This window comes from Sarcophilus harrisii, chromosome 6 (genome assembly GCF_902635505.1).
Source record: "Sarcophilus harrisii chromosome 6, mSarHar1.11, whole genome shotgun sequence".
Taxonomy (NCBI): Eukaryota; Metazoa; Chordata; class Mammalia; order Dasyuromorphia; family Dasyuridae; genus Sarcophilus; species Sarcophilus harrisii.
Genome location: NC_045431.1, coordinates 79580453 through 79602827, shown reverse-complemented (window position 1 = coordinate 79602827; position 22375 = coordinate 79580453). Strand labels below are relative to the sequence as shown.

The following is a 22375-nucleotide window of genomic DNA, read 5'->3' as shown; positions in this document are numbered from 1 at the left end:
CTCGTGTGTTCCAACATACTTATTCCAACTCTTTTGAATTTGTGTTCTATGCCATCTGACTTGATAGTTTTTCCCAGTCTCCATCATCTTATAGTATACACAGAAGGTTAGTTAACTATTTTTTGTAATTAATAGGCAAGTTTATTTTTTTTAAAGTTACCCCAAAAAACTATGCCTTGGTATCCTACCCTGGAGAATCAGTGTGGTCTGGTCTATGAAAAGCTAGCCATAGAGAAAGGATAAGTTAGGTTCAAATTCTATCTTTGACACATACTAGCTATTGGACATTAAGCACGGCCACTGAATTTCCCAGGGTCTCATGCAACTCTCAGAAAGTATAATAACTACAGATGGATTACTAATATGCCTCAGAAATATTTTTCTATAGCAGGAATTCCCTACACCAATTAATCACAGGTCCAGACCAAGTTAAAAGTTCTAAATTTTTTCCTGGTTTGCCCCCCCCCCATAATATTTATATAATTAGGAAACAAAGAAGGGAAAACAAGACAAGCACTATTTACTTCTTTTTAATTAATTTTTTTACATTTCTCAGCAAGGAAAACAAAAGTCTCATTTATTACAATGATAAAGTTAAAATAAGATTTACTGATTTAGAAACAAAACATTTCCTATTATATTCATTTGTTAAACAATAGTTCTATAACTTTAAGATAGCCTACATCTCTCCTCCTTATTTCTCAGATTCTCATTATAAAAAGAAAAAAAGTATAAAAACTCTAGAATATGGTATTTAAAACTAAATGACAATAGCTAATTTTGTAAGCAAGTAGATTAATAGCTACTTTTTATCTTGCTTGACATACCAGGAAAGCCATTTTTTAAAAAGGATATTTGTCATGTGTTAATATTCTCACCTTTGTCTTCCTTTCACTTTTATAGGAGGAAATATTGAGCAGTATTTCACCATTAATGAAACTTCAGGAGAACTCTCAACAACCCGCAGCCTTGATAGGGAGCACATCAGCAATTTCACACTCACTATTGAATGCTCTGATTTGGGTAACCCGGGTAGAAGCTCCATAACAGAGTTAAAAGTGATCGTATTAGATGATAATGACCATAGCCCTACCTTCTCTGCCTCACACTACCAAACTTGGGTGAAAGAAGACCTTGCAGTGGGATCAGTGATCCTAGAGCTCACCGCAGTGGATGAAGATGGTGGTCTCAATGGACAGGTTGAATACTTCCTAACCAATGATGCTCTGGGTAGCTTTACCATCGACAAAATGGCAGGCACATTGAAACTTGTTCAAGGTCTCGACCGGGAGACAAGGTCCCAGTTTGTGTTTACGGTTGTGGCCAGTGATTGTAGTGTTCAAAATCCAAGAAAAACCACAGTTCATCTGACTGTGAATATAGGTGATGTCAATGACAACAGTCCTGTCTTTGCACAGAACCCTTTGGATGTTTTTATCTCTTCAAAAATGTCTGTGAACCAGACCATTGCCACATTGATCAGCTATGACTCAGACCTGGGTCTCAATGGAGCTGTAGTTTTTCATTTTGCTGAAACCCAAGCTTTGTTTCATATTGATGAATACTCGGGAGAGGTTCAACTTCAAAAACAATTGTCCTCAGAACACTTCCCTATTTGGCTACAGGTAAAGGCTACAGATAAAGGTATCCCCAGCAGAACGGCCATTGGTCTTTTGGTTGTCCATATGCAGGAAAAAGATGCAAGGTTTTCCTGTAGCCAGCAATTATATACATCAACTATAACCGAAAACAGTGAAACTGGTGAGTATTTGGTCCTATATTTTTTATGTGCTCTGCATTTATTGAAAAGCTGCTTAAATGTATTTGTTGTACAAATGGCTCAAGGCTGTGGATTCATTAATAAATTCTTCCTTTCATTTACACTGAGGTTTGATCCATAAGTTTGCATCGAGCAAAATATGAAGCAAAATGTCAGCCATTTAAAAATTTATATGTAGAAAAGAAACTTAGTTTGAAATAAATTAAATATGGAAATATAAAATGTTGAGTTAGATCTAGAAACTCACACAAATCTAGGGCACCTTTAACTTTTAGCTATTTTTTGAATCTCTGAACCAGAAATACAAGAATCAGTATTTTTCCCTCAAAGCATTGCCACTAGCAATTTTTTTTTCCCCTCCACAATAATGCTGGAAATATATTGCCCAGCTTTAGGACTTTTAGTTCTCCTCATCCCCCTCTCCATAAACTTATCTGAGACTTTAAAGTTGCTAAACACTTGAAGATCATTATTGATAAAAAGGACACTTCCTCTTCAGGATTTCCTACACAAATTAAATGCTTATCTGGACCCCAGCCACTCCTCTTCCCATTCTCTGCCCCATCAAAATCAATAAAATGCTGCTACATTGTTTTCATATTAGAGATGAGACTGGGCCTCTTAAAAAAACTTTCCTGACAGGCTTTACTCTCTCCACAGAGTCTCTTAAAATGCCTTTCACATGTATGTTTGTTGAGTTAACTAGAACATTCCTGATTAGCCCAATTTTAGAATTTTCATTTTGCAACTTGTTTTTCTGCCTGGAAACACACACTTGTCTACCATTTTGGATGTTTTTCCAAGACCTTTCTGCTCCTGGTAACATTGTTTTACCTTAATAGTACAATTTACCTATTATACTATTTCCACAAAGTTAGAGAGAATGTACCTGCTTTTGTACTGGCATTTATTTATATATTTCTTTTTTTTATGATTCAAACTTTAAAGTGGTAATTTATTATACTTTGAATGTCATAATTTAATTTTATATTATATTATCTATTATATTAATATTATATATTATGCATATTATATATATATTAATATTATACTTTGAATTTTGTAAGGGAGAGGATAATGAGAAATTACGTCAGGAAACGAAACTTAGTAATTCTTGGAACTAATTTTTGAGCTTTACTCATCTCTGGAAGTTTTTAAAGAAAGTAATTAGCCTTACATTTTTAACAATTGAAAACAATAATATTAATGTCTATTTTCCTTTAGGCTCTGAAGACATAACTTTAATAGTTGATTCTCGATGCCAGTCCATGTAGAACATGGAAATCAATAACATAAATGTGAAATTTCATCTGATTTGATCTGTGCCTTTCCTTTCAGAATTTTCAGAGTTTCAGTCTATTAACAAATACCAAATGATCATAATCAATAAGCCAAATCAGATTCTTCCTTGCTTTAGATCATACCCACAGGTTTGACATTTATATTTTTGTGAAACTTTAGCACCTATAAATTTCTGGCTGTTAGTTCACTTGAATGCCTGGATATCATTGAAAGCTGATACTTTTCAGGGCCCATGTTCCAAGTATTATGTTCAGATAGACTGAGGCTCTCATTACTCTTAGTAACATTGATGTTTCTGGTCTGTTCCATCCTTAACAACCTTATGACATATGAGGAAAATATAAAATCAAATAATTTATATGTTTTTTCATTTTGAGGTTTTCCCTTTATTTGTTAGTGAAATGAGTAAGCAAACAACAATTATTTATTATTAAGTGCTTTATGCCAGGGCATTGCATGAAAGGCTAATAATATAAAGAAATAAGGTATAGATAGTCTATCTTATAGGATTCCAGATACTTATACAATATATCTACCTGGGGAATGTGGATGCTACCTTGGTAGCAGCCTTTTGAGGATATGAATAATTGATAATGCTGTTGCTGTTATCATTTTCATTATTTTAAACTTTATATTTGATGGAGTTCAAGTAAAAATTGTCCTCAGAATATTCTACTACTGTACCTTTATGTTTCCTCTTTGATATGCTATGGCTCGTGCAGATGAAATAATTGACTTTTATAATTGAAGGAAAAGGTTGGGATATAGGCTCCTCATCTGTAGACACACTGAAAGCATTTATCTCATCTATTTTTTTGGATAAGGTTCAGAGAGTGTGAGAACAAGTCACTATGCTAATATTCTTTAAAGTGGAATGTTCTGCCTGTTTGCCTCAGTTTCCCCATCTGTAAAATGAATTGCAGAAGGGATCTTCACCTGTATTTTTCCTGTTCCCACATAGGTTTAATTTCTCCTTCCAGATGTCTATACTTTGAATTTTTTTTATTCCATATAATCTGGGGATTTTGACTATTCAATATGTGATATCTATTAAGAATATTTTCAAAATTTTTATGAGTCAATATCATGTCAGGAAAAATGTGATATGCTGTTCCATTTCAAATGTAGTTTATTTGCTAAATTCTCAAAGATAGTTTAGAGCTTGTATGTAGTATGGAGATTTGTTACTTGTTAGTTTATAAAGTGTAACTTCTGGTGTGTAATTCTAGCCAACTCAACTCATCCTTAAAAGTATCCTGTGAAGTCTATATTTGTAGCAATCTGAAGAGATAGGTTATAGTTTTTCTATTATTTTTCTGCATAATCTACATAGATTAGTATTCCATTCAATATGAGCTCCTTAAGGATAACCTTTCTATAATTTCTGATAGCAAGAGGTTGAGTTCTCTCCTTCCTTCTAGACAGACATGAATAACTAATATTTTTAATGCTTTAATACACATGATGTATGAATTGTGCTCCTGTAGATAGCTTTTCTTTTGTTCTACTCTTGAATATTAGCCTTTTTATAGTCTCTCTACAGAAACTGTGGCTATTCTCTCATTGATAATCTTCAAGTAGATAATTGGGTGAATGCTTATTGGCTATATTGTAGTAGAAATACTTTTTTCAAGTATAGTTGGATATAGCTGCATATATATGTATGTGTATATATGTATACATACACACATATATGTATAGCTCTCCTTACTATCTCTGTGACTCACCTATATATGATAAGTTAGAGCCCCAACAGTAGACCTTTACATGAGTCTATTACTGCCATATTTAATTTCAACTGATTTTCTATCATTCAGGCATCACAACCAATCTGTACACTCTCTCTGTTCTCTCCACTCACAGTTGGGATTAATCAGTACAGCTAAGAGCAATCTGGTTGAGGATGAAATGTTAAGGATAGAAGACAGTTAAGACCAAATTACCTTTTTGCCTTTGGAGGTGGTCCCTTCAGTCTTTGATTAAGGCAGGAAAGTTGATGGTTAATTGGAGCAAAAGCTCTTATTATTGGTATCTGCTATTGTTGATCCTGACCTTTGGTGAGAACTGACCTCCCGCATTCATTTATTTCAGAACTACTTAATTCCATTCAAATTGATATTTCTTTTTTTCCTTTTATTTTCCCTGAAAAAAGCACTCTCCAAATCCTTTTTATTAAATTTTACACGTAAGGAAATTCTGAAATAGTTCTGGAAATGATACAAGCATATGGCATCCATAAATGTGAATGTAGGTATATATTACAAGGCATACAAAGCAGTGGCCTGGAATGTCTCCTTAAAGCATAAATATGACATATAAAAAGGGCATTAAAGTCTAAGTTGAGAAGTAAAATCCAGCTAAGAGCTGCAAAATATAGAGGAAAGAGAAAAATAAGAAATGAAGAAGAGTGATAGTTAAGAAGGCTATTGAATTTGATGGGATATAACTAACCTGCATCTGGATTGACAGTATTTCCTAGAGCCCAGTGAAAGAGGGAGTGGTAAACTTTATAAAATATTGACTGACATTGCAATCTGGCCAAAGCTGTGGTTGGCACATAAAACCAGAATTAGCTGCCAGATCTTATCACATAATTTTTATCAGATTTTTTTTCCTTGAAAATCTTTTTAGTTCCAAAAAGCTGGAGAATCGTTGATCATTTCTGGATATAGCATTGACCTTCAGCTTATGCCAGAACTTTTTAGCACTAGATCTCAAAAGCGCTTGTAGTTTTAAAATGTTGGCTGCCATTAAAAAAGGCCTTATTCTGACTATGGGCCTCAGTGTTGGGGGGGGGTCACTCAAAATTCATATCATACTTTCAAATCATTTAGGAATAATGATATCCTAGCTGACTTTCTAGATTATCATAATTTCCTAACATTTTTTTTCTTTTTTAAAAGCTGCCTTTGACTTCCATCTTTAAAAAAATCACAAAATGGTCTTCTAGTTCATAGCGATCTATATCGATATTTACATAATCACTGAGAGTGGATACATAACATTTAGTTTTAATACTTTAGTTATCAATGATCTATAAGTTTACACAAGAAGTCAAAATTGTGATGAGAACTGGATCAACTGAATTCAGTGAAAGGAAATCTGTACTGAAGTTGACTCAATTTCAAAGATTCTCAGGAATTCGTTGTTTTTGAGGGGTGGAGGGCAAGTGGAATTTGGTCTTGACTTGTGATTTCATAGATTGTAGAGAACTCACAGTATGAAAACTACCTCCACCAAAGTAGATCAACCACTCATTGGTATCTTTACAATCTTTGAGTCTGTCTGGGATACTAAAAAGTAGAGAGGCTTGGCCAAGCTCCTCCCACTACTACATGGTGGAGATAAGGCTTGAACCCGAGTCTCTTGGCTTCAAAGCCAGTCTTCTGCCTGCTGTACCATGATGTCTCCCATTTTGAGTTTCATTTTTAAGGTAATTTTCAAAAATTTTTAAAAAAATATTCTTAGATGGTACTGTGACCAAAATATAGACAAGCAATCAAGAAGACATTATTACTAAATATATCATAATCTTACTCTATCAACTTGATAAGATATTTAAGAGAATAAATAATGTAATGTTTAAAACAATGGAAAAAAAGCAGGACATAGAATCAGTAAGAATAAGTTCAAATTCTGCTCAAATACTCAGATACTGTGCAAATCACATTACCTCAGTTTCCTCATCCATAAAATTAGAATAATATTAGCAATACTGAGATGTTATAAGAATCAAATGAGTTAGCCTATGTAGAGAGTTTTGAAAATTTTAAAATATTTATCATCATCATCATCACCACCACCATCATCAATAGGCAGACTTTCATGAACTGCTCTTTACATTAGACCCCATATTCATTCCTTCATAGTTAACTGAGAAGTTCTAAATTCAGGAATAAGTTGATCCTTCTAGGTTGATTATTTATTGCTTACATATCTATCTAATCACAAGCATTTGACTAAATAGGACAAAGCACAGCTTTAAAAGTTTTCGCTCCAACTACTTATATCCTATGTAGATATCAAGATGATGATGATGATGAAAGCAATGATATTTTCATAATTCTTTAATTTTGAAACACTATTAAATATAAATTATGTCATTTGATATAACAATTCTGTAGTATAAAAATTAAATATTATTCCCATTTTACAGATAGAGAAACCAAGGCATTAAGTGAAAGTAAGTGATTTGATCAGTGATCATGAAACTTATACATGTCTAAGGGAAGGATGTGCATCGAGATCATCCTGTCTCCAAGCTCAGGATTCTTAATGACTTTGTCATGCTGCCTCTCACATTATAAAAGATTAATTGATACCCTAGAGATACCTTTGCTTAATGACTTAGTGATTACCAGCTCCAAGTCAAGCATAAAATGGGGAGATGTGCACTAGCAACTGTTCTAAAAATGTTTTGTGCAGAATCCAAATGAGAGGAAGAATTTCTCATATATGTGGAATTCCATTTGGTGTCAAATTCTCAGCCTGCATTATATGGATAACAATGACCCAGTTATCCTTCTCTCTCACTATATCACAGTATCACTTATATTTTTGACACTTTTTCAGTAAAAAAGTAGACTCAACTTTTTCTCTTTTCTCTAATATTTCGTCAACTGTCCTTTATTCTCAGGGTATCTCATGACTCTTTGAGTTCCCCCATCAGAATGTATCTGTTTTGTCTATTTTTTTCAAATCCAAAAGTATTCCATGGCCAGCCTGCAAAACTCCTAAGTGTAACCTCAGAGCGGATTAAAATGTAATTAGGGAATTTTCAACAGGATAAATAAAAATACAAATAAACATAAATAATATTGATTTATGATTTTCTAAGTTAATGTGTGGCAGAAATCTGTTTCTGTTTGTTTGATACCACTATTCCAGATGTTCTTATTGATGGTGTCAATCAATAAATATTTATTAATTGCTTACTGAGTTTCAGATACTATAATAAGTAATGGGAATACAAATTCAAATAAAAAGAAATGCAGTCACTGCCCTCATGGAACTTACATCTTAATGGGGAAGACAAAAGGGAAGTAAAGAGGGAGGAAAGGGGTAGAGAAGATACCTTGCCAAAAGCATGATGGAGAGATCTGGAAAGTTTCTGTTTGTTGAGAAATGAAGAGGTGGCTGGTGTGGGTATCCTCCTTAAATGGAAGCTCAGAGGGAGGGCCTCTAGGAGGCAGAGAGTAGCACTAAAGTCTAAATTCTAGGACTGAAGTGATCTTCCAGGAAGAGCAGGTTTAAATACTACATTGTATTTGTTCCAGAATGTTACAGAGGCTGTTCAGCATAATCTATAACCTTTCCAAATCTTCTGATCCACACAGGAAAAAATATGTAGTTGAAGAATGCTTATTGCCAAGATTATGACATGTAGTTAGATAGTTAAGTCGATTGAGTTAGTCCATTAGTCCATATATTTTAGGTCAGGAAGTAGAAATGGACAATGAATATAATTCCTAAGCACATTTAATGATCCAAAACTCTTCCCTGCCACAAAAGCAGAGGTTTTTAATACAGGTATTCCTTTGATAATGCTAAAGGACTACAAATCATCAAATGCTATAGTCTCAGAAGATTCGGAATCAAAGGTCATCCAATGGACAAAGATGGCACAATATTCACAGCAATGGCTTGTAATGTAATGTTTTTTTTTTTTTTTTTTTTTTTTTTTTTACCAAGAACAAGGCTTTACAGGTAGATAGTGCATGTGTTAAATGAATATGCATGAGAAAAGCCTCCAGTGTAATAGATAGATGCTTTATGGAGGAAAAGAAGTAAATGAAGAAAAATTTCAAAAATGGAGAAGGTATGGATACTTGAGTTGCCATTTGCACTGGAAAGGAGATATTCATATTAGTAAGATCATAGAGTCACAGAAATAAAAGCATTGGAGAAAGAACAAAAGCTTCAAAATGTTAAAAATCCTTTTATATAGCTTTTCTAAAAAGCAATTAAGGCAGGGAGGTAATATAGTAGATAGAGTTCTGGTTCTGGAGTTAGCAAGATTCATCTCCCTGAGTTCAAATATAGCCTCAGATATGCATTAGTCAGTTGTATGACTATTCAAGTCACTTAATCCTAATGCCTCATTTTCCTCATCTGTAAAATGAGCTAGAAAAGGAAGCTGCAAACTACTTCAGTATCTTTGTCAAGAAAACCCCTAATGGAGTCAAGAAGAGTTAGAGACAACCAAAAACTGGGGCATCCAGGTGGAGATGTCCAGCAGGCAATTAGAAAGAGATTCTGAAAGCACAGGTTAATTGAAAAATAAAATTTGGAGTTTTCTTCTGAGAAACTTGTGCAAGTTATAACAGTAGATGAGCTCACAGTGGGAAGAAAGCATGTTGCTTAGAAATAAAAAAGACCTTGAGTACATGCTGAAGGAATTGGGAATATTTATTCTAGCGAAGAGAAGACAAGGGAGAACAAAGAAGTTGATACTTTATCTTTCATGTGGGGAAATGATTAATCTGGTATTTGACACCAAAGGATTACACTCAGAGCAATATATGGAAGTTGAAAAAAATTCAGAGTTGATATCAGCAACTATTTCCTAATAATTAGATCTATGCAAAAATGAAATGGGCTTCCTCAAGGAATATTGGGTTACCAGTCTTTGGAGGCCTTCACATAGAAGCAGAGGCTCAACTTGTCAGATATGTTATATTTAGTAGAGTGGAAGAAGTTTGTCCTTCCCTTTCCTTCTCTTTCTCTTCCTTTTCCTTTCTTTACTTCTTCTCCCCTTTCCTCCCTTGCTTCTCCTCTCCCTTCCTTCCTTTCTTTCCCCTCCCTTTTTCTCTCTTCCCTTCCTTTCCCCTTTTCATGTGTCTTTTTATTACCAGCCTAGAACAGCAATACCATGTAAAGAATGCTGAATCTAAATTCAGAAGTCTTTAGTTAAAATTCTGCATCTGATTTTTGTTATTTGTGTGATCTTAGGCAAGTTATTTCATCTTTATGGAACTATTTCTTCATGGAGAAAATATAAGAGAGAGATGAGCTAGCAAACTGAATGCCATTTGGATCTTAATCTATAAAACTGGTATATCTTTCACTGTGTGTGAAATTGTAAGGTGTATGTGTAAGTTGTATTCACCTTGCATTATGGTTTATGTCTCTTATGGTATATACAAGTAGAATAAAGGCTCAACAAAATATAAAAGAAATATGTTTTATATGCCATAAAGTAATAAGCAAAATTTCATATTAGGGTGTTTAAAAAAACTCAGATTAGAATCCCTGAAATTACTTAGAACCAATTTTTTTGGAAATTCATTGAGAAGAGAATATAGTTTAGATGGTGAGTAGAAAGGCTAACACAGATTTGTAGTAAACAATTAGAATGTCCTGAACTTTTACATTTAAAATAATGGCTACTTGGGCAGCTAGATGGTGCAGTGGATAGAGCATTTGCCCTGCAGTCAGGAAGACCTGAGTTCAAATCCATCTCAGACACTTAGCACTTCTTAGTTGTATGACCCTAGTCAAGTCACTTAACCACAATTGCCCCCCTCCCCCCAAAATAATGCTTATCTTAGAATAGTAGAATTTAGAGATGTAAGGGACCTTTAAGACCATCTTAAAGATGAAGCATATAAAGTTTAGAGAGATCAAGTCAAATGACCAAGATTGTACAGGAAATATGCACCAGAAATAAATACTCTAAATTCAGTTTACTGTATGACTATTTCAATTATAGTATAACTCTAATGGACTAGGGATAGAAGAAAAAAAATATTCCCTGCCCTCAAGAAACTTATTTTCTAGATTATTCTATTATTGGTAAAAGATGAATCTAATATCAAACTATTAAATATTAAATCTAATATCTATACATATACATATGTATATATATATTATATATATATATAGTTGATTGGTCATATCTGGTTTTTTATGACCCAATTTGAGATTTTTTTTTGATAAAGATACAAAAGTGGTTTGCCATTTCCTTCTCCAGATCATTTTACAAATAAGGAAACTGATGCAAATAGGATTAAGTGATATGCCCAGAGTCACACAGATATTAAATATCCAACATTTAATTTGATTTCAGACTCACCTAACTCCAAGACTGCCAGGCTGCCTAGCTATCCATATATATGTGTGCATGTGTACACATATAAATAAAATATATCATGACATACAATTATTATAATTATAACTAAATTATATACAATAAATATAATTATAAAATAAGTCATTATTTGAATACATATATGATATAAACTACATGTTTACCATTGTTATTTTTAAGTGCTTTCCAGAAGGTGAGATTTAATTAGTTATCGTTATGTATTTAAAATAAACTTAATAACTTTTCTTTTCTTTCTTTATTTCACTAAATAATTTTTATTGAAATGTGTTACAATAGAGACAAAGACTTTCTATACAATTAAAACCAAAGAGTGCCAAAACAATAGTCCATTTGATGTTTCAGGTTGAGAATCTGGCTAGTTAAGTGGAGGAAAAAAAATTAATTTAACCAACCTGTTATTTGACTGACTTGAGTGGCCATAAACTTAATAATGTTTCAAAAAAAAAAAAATCAAACAAATGTACAACGCAAGGTGTAAAATTCTAACAACTCTCCAGGCTTCTATTATTCTAATAGGACTCAGTGAATAGAGTAGTGATCCTGACATTAGGAAGAGCCAAGTTCAAATCTAGCTTTAGATACTTACTAGTTGTGAGATCTTGGATAAGTCATTTAATTTTTGTTTACTTCAGATTACTGAATTGTAAAATAGGGATAGTACCATCTACCTTGAAGAGTTGTTGTAAGACTCAAGTGACTGACTTGGCACAACCTCTGTCTTTTTCCAACTTCTGTCTCATCCCTAAAGATACCTTTTGTGATTAATGATCATATGATATACAGACTTCATGAGGCAGTTGACTATATTAAATATTTTTAAAGCATGTTTTCTATTTTTAGATAAAAATAAACATAAATAAGAATAGTTTCCTTTCTACATCCCATGGATTGTCTCGTGGATATTACATTTTGGAAGCCACTATCCTGATCCATTGTAGAGGAATGATAATAACCTACTTTTTTCTGGTGGTTTGAAGTTTACAAAAATGATTTACTTATAATAACAATTATGGGGGAAAGTAGTACAAGTATTTTATGTGAAGAAATGGATTATCAAACAGTCTAAGTAATTTGCCCATGATCACTAGACAAGTCTTGACTGATACTCTTGTCATATACTATTACATGTCAGAGTCAAAATGGAACAGACCACAAATCTGTCACTCTTTTCACTGCACTCAATTTATGAGGCTCCTTCCATTAGCTCTTCAGGTGTTCATATCAGCAATTGATGCTATGTTCAAAATTGTATATATCACTTTCATTGCAACATGGTTTTCATTTGTCTGTAAGTTTTGGATAAATTATTCCTTTTGAGCATATATTTTCCATTTTTTGTCTCATTCCAGGAGAATTTGTGAGTGTGTGTGTCGTGTGTGTGTGTGTGTGTTTGTGTGTGTGTAAAATTATAACAACATATGTTCTAGAATTTTTGAATGAAGAAAAGTGGGAGGGAAGAAAGAATGTTTCTCCTTAAAAAAGTTGAAATATACCGAGAGTTTAAAGGAGGTGGAAAGGGTAAGAAACGAGGACTCTTAAGTCAACAAAATGTGGAAAATCAAAGTTTCTCTGTAGTCAGTCCTTAAGAAGGAAGTGTCAGGATAATTTAGGCGGAAAAAGGAAGGTTCTAAGTGACTGAAGAATCATTTACACATGCATAGTACTGAGTTTCATGACTGTTTACAATTACTATAACTAACTCTTTCCATGACTGTTGATTTTCACAAACACATAATATTATTTGATAGCTGCATAACTGTGGTTTTCTGCTGATATTTTCACTGCTGGTGAGCATGATTATAAATCATTAAATTTATTTTTTCCTTTCTTTTGATAAAATAGGAAAAACATTCATACAAGGACATTCAATACAATAAACTCAATTAAATATATTTACAAGTGAAACATAAAATTTAGAATTTTATACCTTGTTTTGTATATTTGTTTGATTTTTTCTGGTGAATAGTTATTAAGTTATTATGGCCAGTCAAGTCAGTCAGATAACAGACTTGATGAATTAATTATTTTCTCCATTAATTAGCCAGATTTTCAACTGGAAACATCAAATGGAAATGGAAAAAATGAATTCTTTCAATAGCATTCACTGGTTAGCATTATGCAAATTACATGGTGTTGTGAGTATTTTAACCTAAAGTGAAGCTTAATGGGAATTACAAGCAAGCACCAAAATGTATAGAATGTATAGTATACATACATATAGAATGTATATTATAACATGTATACTAAAGGAATATTAACTCTAGAAATTAGAGTGTCCTTTAAAAAGTTTCTAGAAACTTTCTAAATTCATCTAACTACTGTCAAGCATAGCTATAGTAAAATCATTCTGAAGAATGATTCTCAAAGGATGCTCTTTGTGTTTTTCTAGATGTTTCAGAAAACTCTCTACACCCTAACAGCTCCATACTATCTAGTCTCCATATCCCAGCTGCATTTAGCTGCATTCTCTTCCCAAAGTGACACTATTCTGCCATCAAGATAATAGCTTTTCCCTTGGTGCATAAAACCACCATCTCCAATGTGAGTCCTAAGGAAAAAAGGAAGAAGAGGGACGGATGGGGAAGGGGAAGGAGAGATGGACAAATCTTAAAACCTGGACATTGAGTGTGGAGAACTTTTTGTCTTCAAACCCAATTCTTGATGCTAACTTAAATGTTCATTGTACTTGGATTCTTCACATGCAAAAAATACATGAACATGAGCAAAATAAATTTAGAACTAAGATATACATTCCCTAAGAATTCTCAGGGGAACATTCTGCAGCCAATCCAAGTCAGCAAATATTAAATGGAGTAATTGGGGGAGATACAAAATTTAGCTAAGATTTCAGGCCCTGCCTTATGAAACTTAAAATCTCCCTTTGGTAACCCATTTTAACATCATACCAATCTTCAGTATAAACTATATACTCTTAGTATATATTTAGTACCAACCATATACTTTAGTATATACTAGTATAAATCTCTCTCTCTCTCTCTCTCTCTCTCTCTCTCTCTCTCTCTCTCTCTCTCACACACACACACACACACACACACATGCACCATAGATATCTCAATGCTCAATTTAACATTTATCCTATTTTGTCCTTAATAGGACTAGAGATCTGCTTTCCATTCATCCTTTATATAATTCCCACATACCTAGTGAACATAATTAGAATCAATTGTTTTTTAATTGGGAAAGTAGATAAGAAAATCCATTTTCTTTTAACTTTCCTTAAGGTTCTTATTTTCCATGTCTTTAGTATCGTGCTATTCCTTTAGTATTTATTATAAAAAACATGACTCCATTACTTCTTGGCTTTTGGCATCTTTTAATTTAGAATATTTAATGAGCCAAATCTTTTATTTTTAACTCTAATTGGAAATTGTGAAGAAAAGTTCTAAGTGAGTGTTTCTCCTAAATGAGATCCTTGCTTATATGACAGCCATATTGGATTTTTCTCTCTCCAATAATGAGTAGCAGAAAAAGTACTAGGCAGGGAGTCAAGGAATGAGGGGTCCAATACCAGTGCAAACCCTGACTAGTTGTATGATTGTTGGGTGAGTCATTTCACCTAAACCTTTGTTTCCTCATTTATAAAAGTGAAAATAGGAATATTTGCAATATATATGTATATATATATATATATATATATATATATCAAGAGTTGTTTAAAAAAAAGACTTTTACATTTAGAAACACTAATTCTTTTTTAGTCAGAAGATAGGTTCAGGCTCCTCACTCATTTACTAGTTATAGAATCTAGGGAAAATCATTGAACCTCTCTAATTCTCAGGTTCCCCATTTATAAAATGAGGAAGTTGGATTAGATGACCTTGAAGGTGCCTTTCAGATCTAAAGGTCTATTAATCTGTGATTCTATTTTTTCTTTTAAAAAATGTGAACTTTATATCTTTTTTTATTAAAGCTTTTTATTTACGAAGCATATGCATGTTAATATGCAGTGTTGCATATTTGTTTGCAATGTTTGCAAAACCATTTCTTCCAAATTTTCCTCTCATTCCCCTCCACTCACTCCTTTAGCTGGCAAGTATTGACTGTATATCTTATTCTGCATATTGTTGATCATCTCTTTTGCCAAGAGGTGGGCAGTATCAGTCTTCTAGAGTTATAGCTGCTCATCACACTGGTAGGAATTCTTGCATCTTTCAAAATTGTTTTTCTTTATAAATAGTTTTTGTACTTATTGTTCTTTTTGCTCTGGTCCCTTCTGTCAGTTCATACAAGTCTTTTCAGTTTTGTTTGAAACTGTCTATTTTATATATATATTTATTTTACAACTCATTCATATTCTGTTATACTTACTTACCATAATTTGTTTGGTAATCCCCTAGTAAGTGGGCATTCCTGTAATTTCCATTCCACAATTTTTTTTGTTACTACAAAAAGATGCTTATAAAAATTTTATTAGACATTAATCCTTTTTCACTTTCTTTGATCTACTTTAGGCCTAGTAATGCTATAGCTGGGACAATCAGGTAGTACAATGGACAGAATTCCAGTCTTAGAGTCAAGAAGATTCATCTTCCTGAGTTCCAATCCAGTCTCAGACACTTACTCAGACACTATGTGATCCTGGCCAAGTCACTTAACTCTATTTGCCTGTTTCCTCATCTTTAGATTAAAAGGAAATGCCCAACAACTGTAGTAACTTTCTTAAGAGGTCACAAATGAGATGATAAAGAACTGGACAGGATTGAAACACAATGCTATAGCTGGGTGAAAGGATATGCACAATTTACGGACTTTGCTTTCTAGAATAACTGGACCAATTCACAGCTGTACCAGTAGTGCATTAATGTACTTTTCTCTCCCACAGTCTCTCCAGTATTTGTCGCTATCCTTTTTTCCTTGTGTTTCAATCGTATGGGTATGAGATAGAAACTCAGTTGTTTTAGTTGGCATTTCCTCTAATTGTTAGTGATTTGGAACATTTTTTCCTATTTCTATTATTTATGATTTTTTCATTATTATTACACATCTTTTCTTATATAACTCACCATGCTTTTTATAATAAAGGCTATTCAGTCAGAGAGATGATATTAATTTCCTACATAGCACTTTTTCTGCCATATTTAAGAGTCAGTGACAAGCCAGTTGAAGTAAAATTTCCTGTGTTTAAAAAACAAATGGCATCAGGAAGCATGGAAGTCTTATGTGTATTGAAGGTGGACCATGGTGTTCTTTTGTGAAGGCACATTTCCACTCTCAAATGGAGGACATTTTATAGTAACAGCATGTCTCCTGTAATGCAATAAAATAAGGATCAGCTCAGAATGTAATTTGGAAGGGTCAAGTTGTGCAGTAACTTGATTCCATTGTGATTGGTTAAAATCAATTACCATGTGTGCTAAATGACTTCATCACTGGCTTGAAATGAACAGCCATTTGGAAATCTTGATCAATGTTTTTTAAACTTTGTCACAGTTTATGTTAAACATGAATTCTGAAAAGTATAATGTATTCCATTTCACATTTTCATGTTCTTTTTTCTATGATGCTTTTTTTCTGTTCTATGCCTCTCTATGAAGAGATTTCTTTGAAATCGTTTTCTCTGCCATATTCCATCTCTTCTCTCTGATACTTCTAGCCATCTCCAAATATTTCTAAGAGTGTTATTAAGCATTGCAGAGCCTTTGGAGGAAAATACCTTTCCAGTTGAGGAGGGGGCCTTTTTGCTCAACTTTTACATGTTTGGTAAATCTGTGTTATGAATACTATGACAACTTATAACTCCTGACTTGTGGAAGGTCCCTTTTCTTCTCCATCCTATCTACTAGACCCTAGCAAATAAGGGCATGTTACATCACTGAGTGTTCATTTCCTCATCTCTAACGTTAATGTCTATTATTTCAGGAGGGCTGGCTACAATGACAGCAGTTCCATTCATCAGATTTCTCCAGAAGCATGTTGTTAAATTCTGGAGGGGAGGGAGGAAAGGAATAAAGGGAAAGGGAGGAGAGAGTTCAGAAAAAATAAAAATAAAAATTTGCTGATTAAAAAAAAAGTTTAATTAAAAAATTCAAAACTGGGAATTGGGAAATGTAGTAGAAAAAACAAATTTTGTTTTTCTTGGAGAAGCTGAACCATTACATGATCAATAAATTACCAAGTTATAGAAAGAACATTTTCTTGATAATAGCTGACATTTTGTGCACTGCATAAATGCTTACACTACAAGGATCAAGTGAAATAATTTATGTATATTACTTTACAAACTTAGGGCACCATACAAATGATAGCAATTATCTCTTAAGTAACTGTGGTTTAAAGAATGGAAGGCATCCCTCAAAGGTCAGAGACACCTGCTTGATTCAAGTCTTGCCTTTTAAGACATTCTAGCTATGTGAGACTCTCAGCAACATAGACAACTCTCTCTGCAGAATTGCAGAAAAGTTGCCCATTTGCTTTGGTAGAAGGAGATTCTTTATTAGTTTTCCAAATTCAATGAGTTCACAGATCAAGTTTTTTTTTTTTAATTATAAAACACTAGAAGCAAATGAGTCTCATAAAAGTCCATGAAGTTGTTAGTACAGGTATTAATATCCACATTGTACAGGTGGTCATTTTCCCCTTATTTCATAAGTTCCCATGCCAAAGAGTTCTTCACTAAGTGGCCACCTCATTGACAATGTGTTTTTCCATTCTTAGGTAGAATGATTCTCAGAAAGTAGAGACAATTTGTTACTAAAATCAAAGTCAATGTGTTCATAGCTCATGGTTTCAGAGCTAGTAAGCAAGAATGACAGAATTCAAACTTAGGTGCATTGGACAGAACATTGGGCTTAGAGTTAAGAATACCTAACTTTGAATCTTGCCTTAGACATTTACTTATGTAACTTCAAGCAAGTCATTCTACTGCTTTCAACCTCAGCTTCCTTCTTTGTAAAATGGGGATGATAATAGTACCTACCTCACAAGCTTGTTTATACAGATAGACATATATATATATATATATAATATTAATATATTTATATACAAAAACCCACATAGTATATGTCTGTCTGTATATATATTTATGTATATGCATATATGTGCATATGTATTTATGTTTGCATGTACAAGCAGATGTCTATGTATATGCATATAAGTACATGTACATATGTTGTATGTATGTACAAGCAGATAAATTTGCATGTATATATCTATATAAATACATATTCATGCATGCATATATACCCAATTATATATACCTGATTTAACATACATAGTGTTTCCTAAGCCTTAAAGCATATTATAAATGTTATTCTCATTCTTATTATTGACCCCAAATCTATTTTAATTAATTAGTCTTATAGTCTGATCACTACGCTCTATCCATATATAATCATCTTGCTATTACTGCTTCTGAAAAAAAATATTTGTAAGAGCTAAGCCTCTTCTTTGATGTTTATAAAAATCTAATAAAAGAGACATGTCATAATCACAGGTATATAAGGTATCCCAAAAGTATCAAAAGCCTTCTTTAAGTAACCTTTTATACAAGCTAAGATTGAATATATAAAGTGCCATGGGAGTGGCAAGCTCTTAGAGAGAGAGAGAGAGAGAGAGAGAGAGAGAGAGAGAGAGAGAGAACGCTCCTATACCCATTGTTTTTTTTATTTCCTTTAAAATCTAACTGTAGTCTAATCTACTATTATCTATTATAGAGTCTTACCACCTACCACCTAAATTGTTACAGTACCTTCAGCTAATTTCCCCTCAAATCCTTCTCTACTTCAGTATATACTACTGACACACTAATCACTCCCTTATAATATGTCTTTATTTTGCTTGTAAGCTTACAATGGTTTTTCTGTTCTTGTCTTATCAAATCCAAATTGGCTGTCAAGGGTCTCTTTAAATTGACCTCTGCTTACTTATCTGAGCTTATTTCTGCCTGTTCTCTAGCAGGCATTCTCTGTTCCTGAAATATTATTTCCCTTGTGGACTTCTGCATGTGTCATGTTAATCATTTGAACCTTCATGATTATTTATACTGTTCCTCTTTGGCCACCCCCCACTTCCCCAAATACCTAATGTTCTGTGTACATGATAGGGATTAAATAAATTCTTATATGTTCAATGATTTTCTCCTTGAAATATTCCTTTTCTGAAATGTTCTTTATTTAATTGTTGTAGGAACTCCTGTTGTGACTGTACAAGCCTTCACTCCAGAATCCAGTGGAAAAGACATAAAATATTGGATTTTTAGTGGAAATGAAAATGGAGTATTCTCTTTAAACTCTAAAACAGGTAAACCATTTGCCTTTTAAACTATATTCATTTTTTTCCACTTAAAACCATTGAGAATTACTTCACAGACCAAGAATAAAAAGAGTAAAATTTGTCATTTGGAATTCATAGATATATTCCACCTGTCTTTGTGTTATTTCAGCTGCAAATACTTGTCAGCCATGGTAATTATCTGATGACTTAGAACCTCCAAATGAATAAAACAAGAAATTGTGTACTCTTGTAACTAATCAAGGATGATTTGAAATCATCATCTTTTGTCACAGAAGGAAATGTTAATCAAATTCTTCTAGAGGAACAGTCTTCCCTCTGCTTCCACATAAAGAAAGCTCTATCCTACTTTTAAAAATACTTTAAACATATTACTTTTCAGTTATATCTTTGTAAAATCTTGGAGATGTACTGGTGAGATCACTGGTATTCAGGTTGAATTAAAAATAAATACATATGTATAGCCCTGGGGAGTTTTCTTGAGATTTTTCTAATTCGCCACTGAATGTCAACAATGCAACAAAAAAGGACTGTGTGGTAGTAAAGAAATTATTCCCAAATACAATATGCATTTAATTTAGCTCTAATGAGACCATTATTGTGTTTTAAATGAATACCAATTGATTATTGGAAACATACTTTTGATGACTAACAACTATGTAGTAGATCCGTATCTACTGCTTCATTCTCAAACCTCAAGGAGAATGCTTTTAATAATTACTCTATTGACATACAACTGTCTTATTTAATCTAGATTATAAGCACATGTGAAGACTTTTACTTAAGCAATTTCACCTCCCCATCATTCCATTCCAGTTTGTAGGGGACCAGGACCAAGTAAAATAAGTTTTGGGGTCTAGTTTTGGATTTGCATGTGAAGTCGTCATTTACTTATTTCATCACCATAGTCCAGCATCAGAGATAGTTTCAGGAGCATTCTGGCTGAAAGCCCTGAAACCTTGAGTTTCTATCTATCCACATCCTAGGAGCCACGGGGAGTAACACACACACACACACACACACACACACACACACACACGCACACACACACACGCACACACACACACACATCAGGAGAGGAAAGGCTTTGGTAATGATCGCCTTATTCACCAACCCTAGAGTGAACTGATGATAATCTTAATGATTCAATAAAATTTGATCAACAGTAGGTATCTATTATGTGCTAGACCCTCGGGATGCAAAAAAGTAAAGAGCTGGAATAGTACTAGGAACATTTAATAGGTACAAAGTTAAGAACTAGCAAGGTAAATAGAAGAGGGAGAACAGTAAAAGAAAATTGAGAAATATTTGAAAAGTTTCTTTGAAAGAAATAATATCTGAGCTAAACCTTGAAAGTAACTAGGGATTTTAAGAGATGATATGCATTCTAGGCAAGGGCTATAGTTGAGTCAAAAGAATAGAAAAGGGAGATGCAAGAGTAAATTCAGAAACCACTAGAATTCTAATTTAACTGAAATATCAAAAGCATGAAGAGTAGCAATAAAAAAATGTCTTCTTAAAATGTCTAGAATCTGGTCCAAAGCTTTTAAATACCATGCTGGAGCATTTGTATTTTATCCTAGAGTGAATGAAGACCTATAAATGATTTTTTTTAAGAAAGGGGATGCCATGGGCAGACTTATACTTAAGAAAGATTGTTTTCTCAACTTTATGGAGAAGGGATTGAAGAAGGAAGAGACTAAGAATGGAGAGAACTACCATGAGGCTATTATAAAAGAATGATTTTGAAGATTTAAACTTTTGTGCTGTCCTTAAATGAAGAGAAGTCAGAAAATATGAAAGACTTCATGGAGGCAAAAAGCATACTCTTTAATGCCTCTTCATTTGAGATACCTTATTACAGAACCTTCTGAGCATATTGTCAAACATGTTTGACCATAAGCAATAATAGAGGAAGGATTTAAGGGTTCCAGATTAATAGTAATTAGTAATAATAGCAATTTATATAGTTTTTACTGTTTGCAAAATTCTATTCCTGTTATCTCATTTATTCTCCTAACTCTTTGAAGTATTAATCTCATTTTAACAGATGAATTTGAAAGAAACAAAGTGACTTACACAAGTCACATAGCTTAAGTAGACTTTGAGCTAAGGATTTCATAATGCCAAGTCCAAGTGCTCTTACCTACTAGATCACTTAGTTGAATCTGGTTGAACCGGATGAGAAAATTTGGAGAGATAGAGGGATTGGACATTGCAGTGAAAATCAATAATAGTTTTAGGAAGCACAAGGAAAGAAAATAAATTAGAAGGTCATGATCAGAAAGAAATTTCAAAGTTCTTGATTGGTCATGAAAGTGACAGAATGATAGTGAGCTATGATCGTCTTTGTGAGCTGCTGAGGGGAAATGAAGATTTAGGTCATGAAAATTTTGGAGGTTGATGAGTTAGGAGATCATGGTGTTAGAGATACTAATATATAAGAAGTTCGTAAGCATAATAAAAAAGGGGTTGGGATACAGAAGGAATAACGTGAATGAGATGGGCACTCTTTGAGAAAGATGAGAGAATGACTTGTGGCCACTTCATAATAGCAACTAGGACCTAAATAGGGCCATGTGGATAGAGTAACCTCAAAGCAAGAGAGGTATATGAGTAATATGACAAAAGGAGGGTCTTTCAAAGTGGAAGTGAGCAACATCCTGTGTCAGGTATGTTACAGAAGCATCAAGTATATGGATTTAGGTTTCCATCAACATAAGACAACACAAAGGTTATAAGAAAAATACTAAGTCTAAAGTTAAGGAAACAGTATTAATTATACCATGTATATTTCCAAGGGTGCCATGAAACAGGACATCAGAGAATAAGATAAGAGATTGGAAAGGGGTATAGCAGACGAGGGTGGGGATCTAAAATTAGAGCTATCTGAGAGATAGGGAGGGAAAAAGAGAGAAATTATGTGCATACAT

At 33.3% G+C, this 22375-nt stretch overlaps 1 protein-coding gene across 1 annotated transcript in view; it reads left to right on the top strand.

The window, feature by feature from the left end:
- Positions 1 to 22375, top strand: part of DCHS2 (dachsous cadherin-related 2) — a 316790-nt gene that overhangs the window by 264277 nt on the left and 30138 nt on the right. Inside the window, exons 13-14 of the mRNA XM_031942473.1 lie at positions 904 to 1761; positions 19338 to 19451. Coding sequence (XP_031798333.1) covers positions 904 to 1761; positions 19338 to 19451 — 972 coding nt within the window. The remainder of the gene's footprint in view (positions 1 to 903; positions 1762 to 19337; positions 19452 to 22375) is intronic.